This window comes from Acinonyx jubatus, chromosome F2 (genome assembly GCF_027475565.1).
Source record: "Acinonyx jubatus isolate Ajub_Pintada_27869175 chromosome F2, VMU_Ajub_asm_v1.0, whole genome shotgun sequence".
Classification (NCBI taxonomy): Eukaryota; Metazoa; Chordata; class Mammalia; order Carnivora; family Felidae; genus Acinonyx; species Acinonyx jubatus.
Genome location: NC_069394.1, coordinates 75,937,643 through 75,954,978, shown reverse-complemented (window position 1 = coordinate 75,954,978; position 17,336 = coordinate 75,937,643). Strand labels below are relative to the sequence as shown.

Here is a 17,336-nt window from a genome sequence, read left to right as displayed (position 1 = left end):
CGGTGCAGAGCCTGCCTGGAATTCTCTCTTTCTCTTTTCTCCATCCCTGCCCTGCTCGCATTCTCTCTCCCCCAAAATAAATGAACATTACAAAGGATAAATCCAGAGTCATAAACAAATAATCTCATGTGCATGGTAGACAAACCAAGTAACTTAGACCAAAGTTACATTTTCTTCCCAAACTAATGGTATTCTTCATTAGTCAGAAGTACAACATGTAGTTTCCACACCAATGGAAGACGACAAAAGAAATACAGAAAACTACGAACATAGGACAAAAGTGGTTTTGACAAAAGAGAAAATAAACTATTCAGCAAACCCCAGGATACTTGGTATTAGGGTGACCAGCTCAACCCAGTTGCCTGAGATGTCTCGGTTTTAGCAGTGAAAAGCCCTACATCCCAGAAAACCCACGAGTCCAGGCAAACCAGGAAAGTTGGTCACCCTACCTGGTATCCAAATCCACAAAAATAGACTCATATTCCTATATTGCATCACGTACAAAATCAGTCTCTCCCTACCCAAAAAAACCCCACAAAAAACAAAAAAACCGAAAAACCAAGATCAACTCATCCAGATGGTTACAGGCCTAAAGGTGAGAGGCCGAGAGTAACATATAGGATAATATCTTTGTGATCTGGACACTGGGAAGAATTACTTTTTTTAAAGATCCATTAAGTTGGCCACGTTAAAAGGTTAAAATGTGCCTAACAAGAGAAATAAAAATCTATTTCCCACAAAGACTTGTACACGAATATTTATGGCAGTGTGATTAATACTAGCCCCAAACCGGAAGCAATCTAAATGTCCGTCAACTAACGAATGGATAAACAAAGGGTGGTGTATATCCATACAGTGGAATGGGATTTGACCGTCAAAGGAATAAAGTATTAAAACTGCTAAAACATGGATAAACCTTGAAAAGATGATGCTAGGTGAAAGGAGCCAGAAACAAAAGACCACTTACTGTATGATTCCATTTATGTGAAATGTCCAGAATAGAGACAGAAAGTAGATTAGCAGTTGCCTAGGACTAGGGGAGATGGGAGTTAGTGCTGATGTATACAGAGCTTCATTTAACAGTGATGATGAACTGTTCTAAAACCATGGTGATGGCTACACAATTGTATTAATAAACTAAAACCACTGACTGGTACCACTGAAATTGGGGGTTGTATGGTGTATGAATTATATTTGGATAAAACAGTTTTTAAAATGTGTTTAACAAAATATATCAGAAATAAAATGAGCAGATAGAACATCCTGGGAGAAGATAAGTACAATGGATTTAACAAAGAAAGAAATTAAACCTAGAGTATATAAAGAAAGAACTTCAGGAGACAAATAAGAACATAATGACCAAAAGGAAAATAAGCAAATGAAATAAAACAGGAAACATAATCCACTTGTGCTCCTACAAACAAGGATCAGATATATGAAAGTTAAACACATAGCCTTCTAATTTTTTTTTTTATGTTTATTTACTTTTGAGAGAGAGCAAGCAGGGGAGGGGCAGAGAGGAAGGGAGAGACAGAGAATCTGAAGCAGGTTCCAGGCTCTGAGCTGTCAACACAGAGCCCGACGCGGGGCTCGAACCCACAAACCATGAGCTCATGACCTGAGCCAAAGTCGGACAGTCAACCGACTGAGCCATCGAGGCGCCCCTAAATACATAGCCTTCTAAATGTAACACTCTACCCTAAAAAAAAAAAACTCTTGCACACATGCAAAAGGAGACAGGTATGAGACGATTCATGGAAGCATGAATCTGTTTGACAAAAACTGAAAATGTCTATGAGGTTCATGAACAGGAAAATGGGTGAATATTTTGCAGTGCATTTAAATTCATGTGCTGGAGGAAAAATTAAAAATAGAAAACAGATTGTAAAGCAGTGCATATCGTATAAATAATACCTTTGCAAAATTTGAAATATGTTTTTGTATTTATATATATTTATATTTTTATACATAGAGTAGCATAGCTATGAATGGCGTGAGAACAGATTCAGGATGGTATTCTCTCTGGAGTAGACGGGTGAAATGGGACGGAAGAAAGTACACGGCAAACTTCAAGTGTCTCAATATTTAATCTCCTTGATTTTTTTTTCCCCCAACATGCCCTTGCGATTTATCCCTGTTGCTAATACATAGTAGAGTCGATTTTTAAGAAGAGTAAATGTCAGTATGTTTTGTAAGCCCTTGTTATTCTCTCAGAATTCTGCTTCATGGCCTTACTGCCTTTCGTTTTATGAAAGGAGCCATTCAGATGCTTGATCCCTAAAACATAAACTTTTTCTTTCCCCTTCTAGAAGACTGAAGAATTTCTTCCTCTTCAGAACTAAAAAAATTTACCAAAATGTATCTAACCATGGGACTTGTTTCACTGAATGGTTCTTCCACGTGGCGAGGAACTATTTTAACCGCCCGCAACGTTTTCTTGGCTTGTTCTACTGTGACAATTAACAAGAAACTCAGGTTTAAAAACTGACGCAAAATATACCTCTCACTTTTTTAGGAACACGTTATCTCATTAAGAAATATTCCTACTTCTTGGGGCGCCTGGGTGGCCCGGTCGGGTGAGCGTCCGACTTCGGCTCAGGTCAGGATCTCACGGTTCGTGAGTTCGAGCCCCGCGTGGGGCTCTGTGCTGATGGCTCAGAGCCTGGAGCCTGTTTCCGATTCTGAGTCTCCCTCTCTCTCTGCCCCTCCCCGACTCATGCTCTCTTTCTCTCTCTCTCAAAAATAAACAATTAAAAAAAAAAAAAAAATATATATATATATATATATATATATATATATATATATATATATATTCCTACTTCTAAAAACAATGAGACGTGGAAAAAATGTCAAAGCTTAAATGAAGACTGTGTCATTCAATTCACAATATAACTTCCGGGCCTCTTAGAAACCTTGTGCCAAATTCATCCTTTCTGTTCCTCCTGGATTTTTCGTACCCATTGTGTAGTGATGTTTTCTGCTTAACAAAAGAAGCGTAAGTCAAGCAGTACTAACGCTCTTGCAGCCAGCACACCCTCCAGATGCCTCCAAAGTTTGTTTTTGTTTTCAGAAACCGTTATTTACTGAAACTGGCATCGCGGAAGCAACAAGGCGGGAGCGTCCCGCGCGTCTGATGACTTTGCATTAAAGAAAAACAGAGCTGCGCGCACACACGCCATTACTGAAAATCCATAAAGCAGATGTGCTGAAAATAGGCCGAACTGCTTTTAGGTAGAAAGAGTGGAGAGGAAAGCTATTTAATAAGGAGGATAGAAAAGATAGTACCGTGGCGATAGTCAGATAAAGCAAACTGAAATAACGGTAATAATCCATTTTGAAAAAACGTTTTAAAGATTTTATTTTGAAGTGATCCCTACCCCCAACGTGGGGCCTGAACTCAACAGCCCTGAGATCAAGAGTCACATGTCCCTGAGCCGGCCAAGCGCCCCCGTTTTGAAATTAATAGGGAACTAAAAGCATTCCTGCCCAAAAGCAAGAACCAAGCGAGGATGTCTGTTTTCCCCTGCTGTTTTAACGTTGGGTTTTAAGTATCAGTTGATGCAGCTGGGCAAGAGAAAACAACCTGAGGCCTAAGAACCAGAAGAGAAGTGATAAGGCTCTCCATCTGCAGAAGATACGAGAGTACGCTCGGAAATGCCAAGAGAATGACTGCTCAGCTGATGCAAACACAAAAGAATTCAAATCGTAGAAAGATACAGAATTAGTGTAAAAAAGAATAGCCTTCAGAATGTAAAGAACTCCTTAACAATTCCAAAATAAAAAAAAACAAAAACCAATGTATATGTTTAAGTTTATTTATTTTGAGAGAGAGAGAGAGACACAGTAGGGGAGAGGCAGAGAGGGAGGAGGGGGACAGAAGATCTGAAGCAGACTCTGCTGACAGCACAGAGCCTGGTGCGGGGCTCGAACTCACGAACCGTGAGATCATGACCTGAGCCCAAGTCGGACCATAACCGACTGAGCCACCCAGGCGCCCCTAAAAAACAAACCAAGTTAAAGGCAGGCACAAGATCCGACTACACAGGTCTCCAAAGACGTACAAATAACTAATAGATACAGGAAAAAATACTCAATGTCATTAGCCATTTAGCAAAAGGCAAAGCAAAACCGCAATGAGATACCGCTTCATACGCCCTGAACTGGCGAGAATAAAAAGGACAGACAGTAACAAGTGTTGGCAAGGATGTGGAGAAACGGGGTCCCTCCAGCATTGCCGGTAGGAATGCAAAATGGTGCTGCTACTTTGGAAAAGAGTTTGGGACCTCTTCAAAATGTTAAAAATGGAGTTACCATATGAGAGCATTTCCATCCGTAAGTATCTACCCAAGAGAGACAAACAAACATCCACAGAATGTGTGCAGTGGCATTATTTATAATGGCCAAAAAGGGCAGATAACCTAGATACTCGTCAACTGATTGATGGATAGCAAACTTCATATGACCACACAGTGGAAGGTGGTTAAGCTGCAAAAGGCATGAAGTACTCATACCCGTTACAACATGAAGGAACCGTGAAAACATGCCAGGTGAAAACAAGGCAGTCACCAAAGACAACATGCTGTATCATTCAAAAGAGGTGTATCTAGAGAGACAGGACATAGGGTAGCACATGTCCAGGGCCGGAGGACGTGGGATGTGCGGGGTAACGAGGAGGGGTTGCTACAGGGGGCTTCCTTCTGGAGTGATGGTTGCACAACCTTCTGATTATGCCGCAAACAACTGAGTTGTGCACTTTAAACAAGTAACTTCATGATGTGTCAACGATGGTTCAGTAAAACTATTAAGAAGGTAAGAGCCTTGGCGTGCCTGGGTGGCTCAGTCAGTGAAGCGTCCGACTGTTGACTTCGGCTCAGGTCATATCTCGCTGTTCATGGGTTTGAGCCACACGCTGGGCTCTCTACCAATAGCTCGGAGCCTGCTTGGAATTCTCTCTCCCTCTCTCTCTCTCTCTGCCTCTCTCCCACTTGTGCGCTCTCTCTTGCACACGCTCTCTCACTCAAAATAAATAAACACTTAAAAAAAAGAAAGTTGATATGTACAAACAGTACATATCAGTTGATATGTACAAACAGTAACCAGTTAGGAGATTAGGTGGAATTGAACATTGCATTTGCAGTAAGAGCAAAAATTACTGGAATAAATTTACAAAAAAAAAATGTATAGGATATAAGGAAATTTAAAATCTCGTGGAAGATAATAAACTTTGATTGTATGCTTTCCTGGTTTTCTCCAACACTTTTGTATTTGTGCCTATGAAGATCTAAAACCTCCATTTTGACTGGAGAACATACACTTTTTTTCAAAGTGCAAAAATGAAATGAAAACCCAAAACATCCTGATAACCTGACCTTTTTTATTACTTTCTAATGGACATGTTTTTATGAAAATAACTATTCTAAACATAAACTCTCCCTCAACTAGTGTAGACCACAATATGATCATTGATTTTGCTAATACTTTAGCATCATACTTTTGGTTTTCTTAAGGAAACCAATCTGGGTCAGTCTTTTTCAAGAAAAGAAAGAAATTCTACTTGGTAACCTGGAGTTCTTTAAAATATTCATGGGGGCGCCTGGGTGGCTCAGTCAGTTGAGCATCCGACTTCTGCTCAGGTCATGATCTCACAGTCTGTGGGTTCAAGCCCTGCGTCGGGCTCTGTGCTGACAGCTCAGAGACTGGAGCCTGCTTCGGATTCTGTCTCTCCCTCTCTCTCTGACCCTACCCCACTTGTGCTCTCTCTCTCTCTCCCTCCCTCTTTCAAAAACAAATAATAAACATTAGAAAAATTTTAATAATATATGTTTTGAGGGGGCGCCTGGGTGGCTCAGTCAGTTAAGGGTCCAACTTCAGCTCAGGTCATGATCTCATGGTTTGTGAGTTCAAGCCCCATGTAGGGATCTGTGCTGACAGCTCGGAGCCTGCTTCACATTCTGTGTCTCCTTCTCTCTCTGCCCCTCGCCCGCTCTCACTCTGTCTCTGTCTGTCTCTCAAAAATAAATAGACATTAAAAAAAATTTTTTTTAAATATACTCTTTGATATGTCTGACTGGCTCAGTCAATAGAGCATACAACTCTTAATCTTGGGAGTTGTGGGTTCAAGCCCCATGGGTGTAGAGATTACTTAAAAATAAAACCTTTAACATATTCCTTGATACAGAATGATCTCAAGTGACATTTAAATGTCCTGTTTCATGCAGTCTTACTGTTAGAAACCAAGAAGAACAGAGACCCAGGAGGGCCTCCCATGAGCTCAGACGAGAAGACCTTCCAACCTGTGAAGAAAGGTAAAGTCTCGTTATTGTTTAGCTTACCAAATTGACAGAATGCTAGCCTTATCATTTTGATTTTTTTGCACTGTAACACACAGTTCCTCTAACTGCAACTTAATAACATCAAATCATAATGTGGCACCACATTTTCTCTCTGCAGAATTCATTATGTGACAGGGAGAAAAATTAGTTCCGTTATTAATCTCATCCCTGCTAATCACAAATATAAATCGATGCTTCTTGACTAAACATGATGTTATCCTATTTTCATAAAGTAGACTTTTAAAAAGACCATAGTGAGGGGCGCCTGGGTGGCTCAGTCAGTTAAGCATCCGATTTCGGCTCAGGTCATGATCTCGCAGTTCGTGGGTTCAAGCCCCGCGTGGGGCTCTGTGCTGACAGCTCAGAGCCTGGAGCCTGCTTCAGGCTCTGTGTCTCCCTCTCTCTCTGCCCCTCCCCCATTTGTGCTTTGTGTGTGTGTCTCTCTCTCAAAAAAATGAATAAACATTTTTTAAAAAAATGTAAAAAGACCATAGCGAAACACACACGTTTGGTTTTCAGGAAAGTTCTAAAGGTCTGTTTTTTTCTTAACTATAAATTTATACTTCAGCTAATGTATTACTGTTTTAATTTAAGTATTTTGGGGGGGAAAAGTCGGGAAGAAAACACATAAATTCCTTTCCATGTTAGATTTTTAAATTCTCTTTTTTTTAAGTTTATTGAGAGAGAAAGCAGGAGACGGGCAGAGAGAGACGGAAAGAGAGAATCCCAAGCAGGTTTTGCCCTGACAGCGTGGAGCCTGACCTGGGGCTCAAGCTCATGACCACGCGGTCATGGCCCGAGCCAAAATCAAGAGCTGGATGCTTAAGTGAGCAAGCCACCCAGGCACCCCAAATTACCTCTTCTTGTTCCTGTACTGACTTACTTTCACTTCCCTATTCCAATACTTTTTCTTGGTATTATGCCTATATAATTACAGATACTAGACAAATACCCTAAAAGTTGTGTTCAAATAGGTCTTGTATTACATTGCTTATTTTTGAAGGAAAAACAAAACAAGTAGCCTAAAAGGTTACTTAAGTGTGTGGGTTTTTTTTTTTTTTTTCATTCTTTATCTTCTTTATCCTTACCCAGATTTCTCAAAGTCTGAGAAGCAGATTAAAATATTCCACAATTTGGGGCACCTGGCATGCTCAGCTGGAGGTGTGTGAGGCTCTTGACCTCAGGGTCATGAGTTTGAACCCCACACTGAATGTGAGATTACTAAAAAAATAAATAAAAACTTTTTAAAAATCTGGCAAAATTTATGAGTTTGTTTAAAAATAGCCTTTATCTTGAGGGCGCCTGGCTGGCTCAGTTGGAAAAGCATGTGACTCTTGATCTGGAGGTTGTGAGTTCAAGCCCCATGTTGGGTATAGAGATTACTAAAACAAACAAACTTTAAAAAATGACTTTTATCTTACGTATTCTAGTATGTTGTATTCTGTACCAAAGCTTTAAGGCTCTTCTGTCTGGAACCAGAATGCCCACATCTAGGCCTCGCTGTACCCATCCTGCCAGTGTGAACTCGGGCACTTAGCCACACTCTGCCTCAGTTTCCTTGTGTGTGGAATGGGGATAATACTAGTTTATTGTGGCTGTTGTCGTGAGCCTGGGAGCACGCAATATTTGCTGGCCATTACTTGCTCTCGATTAAATTCAATAACGTGAAATGACTCTTTCTAACTTAATGCCTTGTGTTTCCCATTCTACTTAGACATTATTATTTGCATTTGCCTCATATGTCTTTGCCGGTCTATTTGTTCTTAATTTTTTAAATACTTAGTAAGCTTCCTGAAAATAGCATTACGCCGGATTTTGGCCCAGGGTCGGTCTGTCTCTAAATGGGGAATTAGAATCCAGTTACAGTGGGTCAGTTGTTTTGATGATGATTGGTAAGTTTAATCTTCCAGCATATTCTTTGAATCCTGGTAAGACCTCCTAATTATTTCCTTAATTTCTGCTTGTTTGGTTTGGGTTTTGGCTTTTGCTACATGAACTGTGCCTTCTTTGCTTTTAGGTTCTTCAGTACTACGGAAAGTATATGCTCCCTTATTTTTAATATTTTTATTATTTTTATTATATTTTTATTTTTGTAAGTAGGCTCCACCCCCAATGTGGGGCTCCAACTAAACGATCCTGAGATCGAGAGTTGCATGCTCTACAAACTGAGCCGGCCTGGTGCCCCTGCTCTCTCCTATTTTAAAAATAATAAATAAGTAAATAATAAATAAATAAACGTCTACTACTGATTGCCTTTAAGTTTTTCAAAGTCATTCTTTAATATATATTTCTTAAATTGAAGGAGTAAAAAGGTATCTTTTGAATCCTCCTATTTAGGGGACATAAGTTAGCACACTTTAGTCAGCCACACCAGTTTAACCTTTCTGAAAAGACTCCAAGATTTTTATGCAGATTACTCTAAATTATTATGCTTTAAATAATATTTTCAACATCTTTTAAAACATTTTCTTTCAAAACAAATTTTCCTAGGGGCGCCTGGGTGGCTCAGTTGGTTAAGCATCTGATTTGGGCTGAGCTCATGATCTCATGGTCCTTGGGTTCGAGCCCTGCATCGGGCTCTGTGCTGACAGGCTCAGAGCCTGGAGCCTGCTTCGGGTTCTGTGTCTCCCTCTCTCTCTGCCCACCCCCCCACCCCCCCGCCGCTGCTTGCACTCTTTCTCTCTCTCTCCCTCTCAAAAATAAACATTAAAAATTTTCAAAAAAACGAATTTTCCTAGTTATGACAGCTACTTTAGGTTTTCATACACAATACTTTTTTTTCATGATGAAAAATCTACCCAATATGGAAACAAAACCCCAACACTACAAAAGTTTTGCAGTAAAAACCCAGTCTTCCTTTTTTTGTAGACCTTGCCCCGATCTCCGGATGTAACTGCCATCAGTGGTTTTTCTATATATCCTCAAAAGGAATTTTCGATGCATTTTTACACAGTTGTATTGAAATGGGATCCTTCTATACACAGTGAATCTAATTTAGAAACTAAACTCGAAAGTATGGTTTGAACATCTATGTTCTTTTTTGTTTGCTGACTACTTTCTATAACCCATTTCCTCCGGTCTTGAGCTTTTATTTTTATGCATGCTTCACTGCTGGGTCATTATAATCCATCTTCAAGATACAATTTCAAGAAAGGGACATAGAATTTACACCACGAACCTCTGTATATGTGAGTGTTTTCTATGAATAACTAGGACAAGTAGTTACATATCCGATTTTTGGGTACCCAGCCCGCACCGCTCAAAACTGAACACAGAACTTTCGGCAGCATGGCGGACTAGTAGATCATCGGAGGGCCCCCGCCCCCCCCCCCCCCCCCCCCCCGGTGCAGAACAACCGATTTTGCATGAGTCTCAAGTTTTTGCATCGCTGGACTCATAGACAGTAAGGAAAACAACAAAGTGCCTGAAAAACAAAACCAAATGAAAAATAAGCACAACCCTGAGTGGTGACAGCTAAGCACCGGGCAGGAGGGTTTTCTCTAAGAACAAGTGCAGAGCAGGGTGGGGACAGGGCGTTGAAAGGGACATCGCAGCTTAAGCCCTGACCTATGAAAGGAGCCCTGGTGGTCCTGGGTCAGTGACACCTCCTAGATGTATTTCCAAAGAAGCAGGTACCCACCCTCTCTAGAGGAAAGAAAATCTCCCCAACTTTCACTCTCCATTTTCTAAAGGCGAAGACCAACCAGAAACTAAAACTAAAAGGACACAGCCCCCAAATGACAGGCAGTAGAAACAATACTTGGATTCAGAGCCTGAAGGACTTCAGGTATGAGAATTATCTGTAATACAATGTAAAATAATCGTCTCTGAAATGTTTAAACCGATTAAAGGTGGAATCACAAAAGTAAGTGAGCAGAATTCAACTATCAAAGATGTCCAGGAGGACTGTGGAGTACTGTAGTTTTGCAAGACGTCACCTCGGGGAAAGTGGGCACATGGTACATGGGATCCCTCTGTATTAATTTTTTCTTAAAAAAACTTAATGTTTTCTTAAAATTTCCTTAATGTTTATTTATTTTTGAGATAGAGCATGAGTGGGGGAGGGGCAGACAGAGAGGGAGACACTGAATCCGAAGCAGGTTCCAGGCTCCGAGCTGTCAGCACAGAGCCCGTCGTGGGGCTTGAACTCACAGAGTGTGAGATCGTGACCTGAGCCAAAGTCGTACGCTCAACCGACTGAGCCCCCCCAGCGCCCCCCCCCCCCGTCTCTTTCCAGTGTTAAAAACCACGAAGGAGACACAGTCCCGTTGCTGTTCTGGAAGGCAGTGTGCTGAGGTCTGCCTTAGTCCTGTCGCGGGGGACTGGAGAGTTCTGGTCAGCTGCTTCCAGGAGTTTTCTTCACTGTTAACAATTTTCAAGCTTTGCCGGGACTCCTCTAGGTGCAAACGCACGCGTTCTCAGCAGCGATCCTAGCGACTGGTTTCCCGGCAGTTCGGCAGTGGCCATGCCCTCCAGCGAGAACAATCAAGAACAATTTCACACGCACGTGTTTTTGCCAGAGGCTTCAGGAAACGGGAACAGCTGGCGCTCTCTTCCTAGGCGCCCATTTCCATTCTCGGTTGGGGAAATGGGGAAAAGGTGCGTTTCTGGTGATGAATTGCGAAGACCAGTAACCGCGGTCCCCCCGGCCCTTCTCTTTCTGTCTCCACCAAAGCCCAAGCCCCACTCTGGAAGAAGTCAGCGCCTGGGCTCAGTCGTTCGACAAGGTAATGCTTACCCCGGCGGGAAGGAATGCCTTCCGGGAGTTCCTCCGAACAGAATTCAGTGAAGAAAATATGCTTTTCTGGATGGCGTGTGAGGAGCTGAAAAAGGAAGCTAATAAGACCGTAATCGAAGAGAAAGCAAGGACAATCTACGAAGACTACATTTCCATTCTTTCTCCGAAAGAGGTACGTACCCTACTCCAGAGGTTTCCTCCCAGGAGGCCGTTGGTCAAATGAACCCCCTCAGGGTCTGGTCACCTGACACGGTTACAGTTACTCCAGAATAGAGAACACACTGCACCCAGACTCGTGGCATTCGGGTGCCTTTGACTGTGGTCTCACAAGCGGGCTCTGAGTGCCCCCTAAACGCTGTGCCTTTTTCTGGGAAAAAAAGCATTCATGACTTTCCTCAGATTCTCCAGGAGGGGGAGTCTGTGCATTTTATTGTAAACACCACTTAAAACTATTCTACCCTGTAAGCATTTCTTTAAAGAAAAGTATCTCCTTATTCTGAGCAAAATCTTTTTTACAAGTATTTTTATTTTAATAGAAATAGCATCACTGATAGGATACGGAGGCCGCGTAGGTTTTCCCTAGGGGGTCCTTTCCTTCTAGCAGAGAAATCAGATGAGTGAAATCAATCAAGTTTCCATCCCCAGTTTTTGTTCCTCCAAAGCTAAAATCTAGGGGGTCAGGTTGATCTCAAAACCTAGTATCTTGTAGCTCTAATTGTAAAATCACCCATTCTTTCCTCCTACGTGCCCCTAAGAATTTATCAAGTCAATAAACCAGGGCCTCTCCTGTCAAGGAGCTCGGTCAAGGGGGCAGACGGACATGGAGTCCCTGGTGTGCCACATGGGCTGGCGGAGTGAGCCACCAACGGGGGGGGGGGGGGGGGGTGGGCCAGGAATGAGGCACAGGAACTAGGAGATGCCATGGACGAACTAAGGATGTGAAAAGGAAATGACCAGAAACACAACGGGATGAAGACATCCCAGAGGACGGGACTCGATGTGCCAAGGGTAAAAGCATGCAGTCCCGTGAACTGTGAGAACGTCAGTAGTTTGGCACACTGACCGTGACACGTCTCCCAAACCACTAGGGCTGCTGGTAGACGGCAGGAAGAGAGTTCAGGAAAGGGGGCAGTCTAAGAGCATCGAAGCGTTTGGGGGCCATGCTGAGGTTTTCTGATGGTCATCTTGGGAAGCCCTCGGATGTTAGCCTGGCAACATCGTCGAATTTGGATTTTCAAAAGACCAGTGTAGCTGCAGAGTGGATTAGGAGGAGACGAGAGGCGGGGGAAGCTACCAGACTGATTACTGCAGACAGGACACGATGAGCCATAGTGGGGTCAGCTGGAGGGAAACCAGAGAGGCGGGGTTTCATTTGAGGTGAATCCCAGCATCTGGACGATTCCCACATGTCTGGGCGGGCTGGACGGCGGCGTAGTTCATGGAAACTGGGCAGACAGGACGGGGATCATGCCTGGGAGAAAGACAGCGGGGCTCCACTTTGCTTAAGTTTGTGTTTTTAAGTTGGAGCTACTCCGTTGACAGACGTATGAATGTAGAGTTCAGAAAAGTCATTTCCAGTTTGGGTTAACAAAAGCAAGAGAATTTTCGTCCTTCAATATAGTGCTTCTACATATTCTTATTTAGTCATGATTTTGCTTCCTTTTTTTGAGATGCGATTTGTCATCACTGACTTTTAAAGCATCAAAGAACTGAAACACTTGTTAGCAAACGTGTGAAGCAAAAAAGGATATGAAAAGATGACCCTTTCTTCCCGAAAGTAGGCATCTATTACTTGAAATATAACAGCATCGACATTTTTAGGAGCTTAGATTTTGGGGTCAGATGCACTTGGGTTTGAACCCTGGTTCTCTCGTTTAGTGGCTCCGTAACCTTTGGTATATTTCCGCACCTCTCTGGGCGTCTGTTTCCTCACCTGTACGAAGGGGACATCACCATGTCCCTGTTAGTTTGGGAGGATTACAAGGGAGGACAGTTGCAGAGCCCCAACACAGCACCTGGCAGAGTGGTCACACCCTGGGTGGCCCCTTCACGAAGCAACCGTCTGTGTCCGTTCTGTCATCCCGAGCTGACACTCCCAGAGACCTTCTTCGTGCGGAGGCCGCAGAGAACGAAGTAATTCCGTGTGCCGCATCTGTGTGTGAGCTAGAATGTCCCCAGTGGTTTCTGTAGTACTTCGGTTTAATTCTCCAACAAGAGCAGATGATTTCTTCTTCCTTCCAGCCAATGATATGTATCAAGCCCCTCCTTCGGCAGGAGCCGTGCCCCTGGGCCCCGGGCCTGACACTCGGGAAGCTTCTACGAGAGGACTGCCTCGTGCTGAGGGCTGCCGCAGGAATAAGCTTGGGGGCCACGGGCCAGTAAAGGTTCTTCACGCAGCAGGGAAGATGTGTGAGTTCAGTTCTGCAGCCTGGGGAAAGTCTGAGCCCAGCGGCTTGCTCTGGTCTAGGAGACAGCCTTCTCTAGGACGAGGCAGACATCAGAGAAGGAGCCGACATCTACTAAGGACTTCCTGAATTCCACGCACTTTAAATAAATTCTCATTAAATCCCCCCACCCCCCAGCTACCATCATCATCATCCCCTTTGTGGAGGAGTTCGCTAGGGCACGGTTTACTTTGCCTAAGTCCCCAAACTAAGCGGTGGCATAGCTGGGATTTAAACACAGGCCCTGTGTGCTTTTAACCCTTGCACAGTGCTCTGAGTTAGCTTCCATACGGCAGCCGGCCAGACATTCCTGGAAATCTGTGACTGTGTTCTTAGCTGGCTACAGCCTGGGACCTCCAGGTTTTAGCCCTAATGGTGTTAAGAAATTAGCAAGGGATAAGTTTGTGCATGCTTTTTTCTTCCAAGGACATTGTACATTTTAAAGAAGGAAAACGGGGGCATCTGGATGGCGCAGTTGGTTGAACATCTGACTCTTGATCTCATAGTATGTGGGTTCGAGCCCCACATGGGGCTCTGTGCTGATGGCACAGCCTTCTTGGATTCTGTCTTTCCTTCTCTCTTCCCCTTCCCAGCTTATGCGTGTGCACTCTCTCTCCTTCAAAACAAATGAACTCAAAATAATTTAATAAATAATAAATAAATAAATAAATAAGGAAGACAAGGTTGGGGTTTTCTGAAGCATCGCAATCCCCACTAGCATTACTTGTGAGAAATACACATCGTCACGCCTTCCCCACACCTACCGAATCAGACACTCTGCAGGTGGGGCCCCGCAATCTGTTTAACAAGTGGCTTCTGATGCCGCTGAAGTTAGAGAACCCCTGTTCACTATGTGTTCCGTTTCTCTTTCAGCAATTTAGATTTTCGGATAACTTTGGTTTGGGATTTAAAAAAAAAAAAAAAAAGCCACGGGAGTTTGGGATGGGTCTCCGGAGAGAAACAGATCTAACACAACTCTTGTTTCTATTGGCAGGTCAGCTTGGACTCCCGTGTAAGAGAAGTCATCAACAGGAACATGGGAGAGCCCTCTCAACACATATTCGATGACGCCCAACTTCAGATCTACACCTTAATGCACAGAGACTCGTATCCCCGGTTCATGAACTCTGCCCTCTATAAAGATTTGCTTCAGTCCTTATCTGAGAAATCAGTCGAAGCATAGGATGTTATCAAATGTATTTATTATTAATAAAATAATAAAAGAACTCATGGACTATGTCTAGTACAGGGAACTTAGAGACAGTAGTATCTTCTTGCTAGAGTCATCTGCGGGCTATTTTAATAACAGATGCTTCCTTCCACAGAAGGCTGTGTATTCACAATGTCAGTTGCAGCCACCGTTAGTGACACTTTTGGAAAACGACGGGTACGGCTGCCTTAGAAAAAGATAGTATGTTTACATTCACAGTAACAGTCACATGTCGCGAATGGCGAAGGATATACTAGAAGACTATCCTGCCTGGGGCATGTACGTCCACTGGAGCAAACAGGACTGCTTTCGTTTTGTCTGAGTTCTGTATCTGATGACTTTCCTCCCAAAGAAAAGGCATTCAGGTGTTTCTTAGCTACTCCTTCCTTCCGTCGGGCTGTCTTGAATGTTTTGCTTATCAGTGCCATTACCGGACCCCAGTTCCCATCTGACCAAGATGTGTCACCACTACTCATAAGGACGGTATTGCGCTCTCAGAAGACGTGTATGCAGATACATATAGGTGCATGTGTATCTATACCAGATAATGTAAGGAACTGTGCTCTTAGGTGGGTCGGTCTCCTGTTCCGTAAGGGAAGTAGTGTTTAGAAAATTCTTTTGTTGACAAGTCACTGTTTTATCATCGCAATCTGCCAGCCTAAAGAATGGACTTTTAACTCACAGCTTAGTCGCGTTCGTAACAAAACTTTCAAATAAGCCTATTTCCGTTTTTATTATTCGAAGAAATATGGGCATTTTCACTCTAAAAAAATAAAGCACAAGAGTTTTATCTCTTTTTTTTTTCACATGTCAATATTTGGGAACGTCTGATTCAATAAGAAGGGTGACGTGTGAGGTTTAGGCTCTGGCTTGCTACTTTCCTTACTGATCTGTAGGGGTCCCCTGGTTCTTCTACCCCCTTCTCATTGTTTCAATTACTGCCAACATGCTCATGGCTCCCAAATTAGGACCCGGTGTAGATTTCCTCCAGCACGTCACAATCAGCTGCCGGCTGGACACCTCCCCTCGTATATCCCAGAGGAGTGAAACTCATCCAGATTCTGACTTCTCATCCCACTGGTCCCCCACCTCCAAGCCCCTCCCCAATCACCCAGCCAGTCACTTGGTTCCTATCCAGGTGCTAACTTTTCCCTGCTTTCTCCTCGCAAACACAGTCGCCAAGCCCGGCTCATCTTTACTCAATATTTCTCGTGTGTCTCTTCTTCCTTCTTCCCATCCCCTTGATCTCACACCTGCCATCATCATTGCCAAGAGCCCCCTTACTGGTCTCCCTGCCCCAATCTCAGCCTTTCAAATCCACCTTCCAAAATGCCACATCTTTCTTACATGCAAATCTGCCCAACACCCTCCCTCTACTCCTTAGAATCTTTAGTAACTCCGGATTGCCCAGAGTACAAATACCAAATTCTCATTACAGCGTACAAGCAAGGGCCTCTATAGTCGGGCTACGGCTCCCTAGCCAACCCCACACAGGTTTAGATCCTAGAATATATGCTTATAGACAAGGCACTTCTTACCTTCATAACCACTCACACCGTTCATACTCTCCGCTACCCGTACCCCTCTCTACAACGCCACCCTTCAGTCAGCTAACTCCAGCCATTCCTTTAAGATTTACCCACACACGACTGACTCCAAGAAGCCTTACCTGACCTCCTGATTCATACTTCCATTGTGCTGGGTGCCATTCTTTAGGATTCCAGGATTTTCCTATACAGATACTTACCTGAGCTTACAAATTATGATTACCAATCTGTCCCATTAGACCGTAAGCTCCAGTGGCATTGGAAATAAACCTTATCGCTCATTATATATATAATCTAGGAACAGTATTTGATAAATGTTTGTAGAACTGGAGTTATACCATGAAAACAGAATTTTCCATAATTAAAAAAAAATTCCATTCCAGATTTGTTTCACAATGTGTCACATCTCAGAAAGAGATCATCACAGCCCATGTGGCTATGGAACTCACGACTACTACCTACTAATCCAGTGAGTAAATGGGTAGTGACATCTATGTATACGAAAGAATCCGGAAGCCACTCCAAAAGTATCCTTCAAATTCAATGCAATTCCAAGGTTTTTGAATATTCTTAAGTAAACTTTGAAGAGTTTGTTGGGGTGGATGGCGCTCCATTTGGAAAAAAACTGATATATAAATAAAAATTCCGGGACGGTTTAAAGATAAGAGCTTTTTAAAAAAAGAACATTATAGGGGCGCCTGGGTGGCTCAGTCAGTTAAGCGTCCGACTTCGGCTCAGGTCGTGATCTCACGGTTTGTGAGTTCAAGCCCCGCGTCGGGCTCTGTGCTGACAGCTCGGAGCCCAGAGCCTGCTTCGGGTTCTGTGTCTCCCTCTCTCTCTCCCCCTCCCCTGCTCACGCTCTGTCTCTTTCCAACAATAATAAATAAGCGTTAAAAAATTATTTAAAAAGATTAAAAACGATGGTCATAAAGACAAAAAGATTAAACCGAATTCAAATTCAAATTCAAACGAGAGGATAGTGGTTACTATTTCCCCTCTAGATTTGCCAAAACCAAAGGTTTGCTAGGATCCACTATTAGCAAACGTGTCAGGAAATGGGCCTTT

General features: G+C 43.2%; 1 protein-coding gene across 4 annotated transcripts in view; it reads left to right on the top strand.

Moving 5' to 3' along the window:
- Positions 1–16,426, top strand: part of RGS20 (regulator of G protein signaling 20) — an 84,697-nt gene extending 68,271 nt beyond the window's left edge. The window contains exons 4-6 of one of the 4 annotated variants that reach the window (XM_027042863.2): positions 6,219–6,305; positions 11,008–11,242; positions 14,509–16,426. In XM_027042863.2, coding sequence (XP_026898664.1) covers positions 6,219–6,305; positions 11,008–11,242; positions 14,509–14,697 — 511 coding nt within the window. In that variant the 3' untranslated portion in view covers positions 14,698–16,426. Of the gene's footprint in view, positions 1–6,218; positions 6,306–9,709; positions 10,120–11,007; positions 11,243–14,508 lie in introns of those variants that run through there. The other 3 variants (XM_053208693.1, XM_027042864.2, XM_027042865.2) reach the window with 3 other exon arrangements.
- Positions 16,427–17,336: the final 910 nt, after the last annotated feature.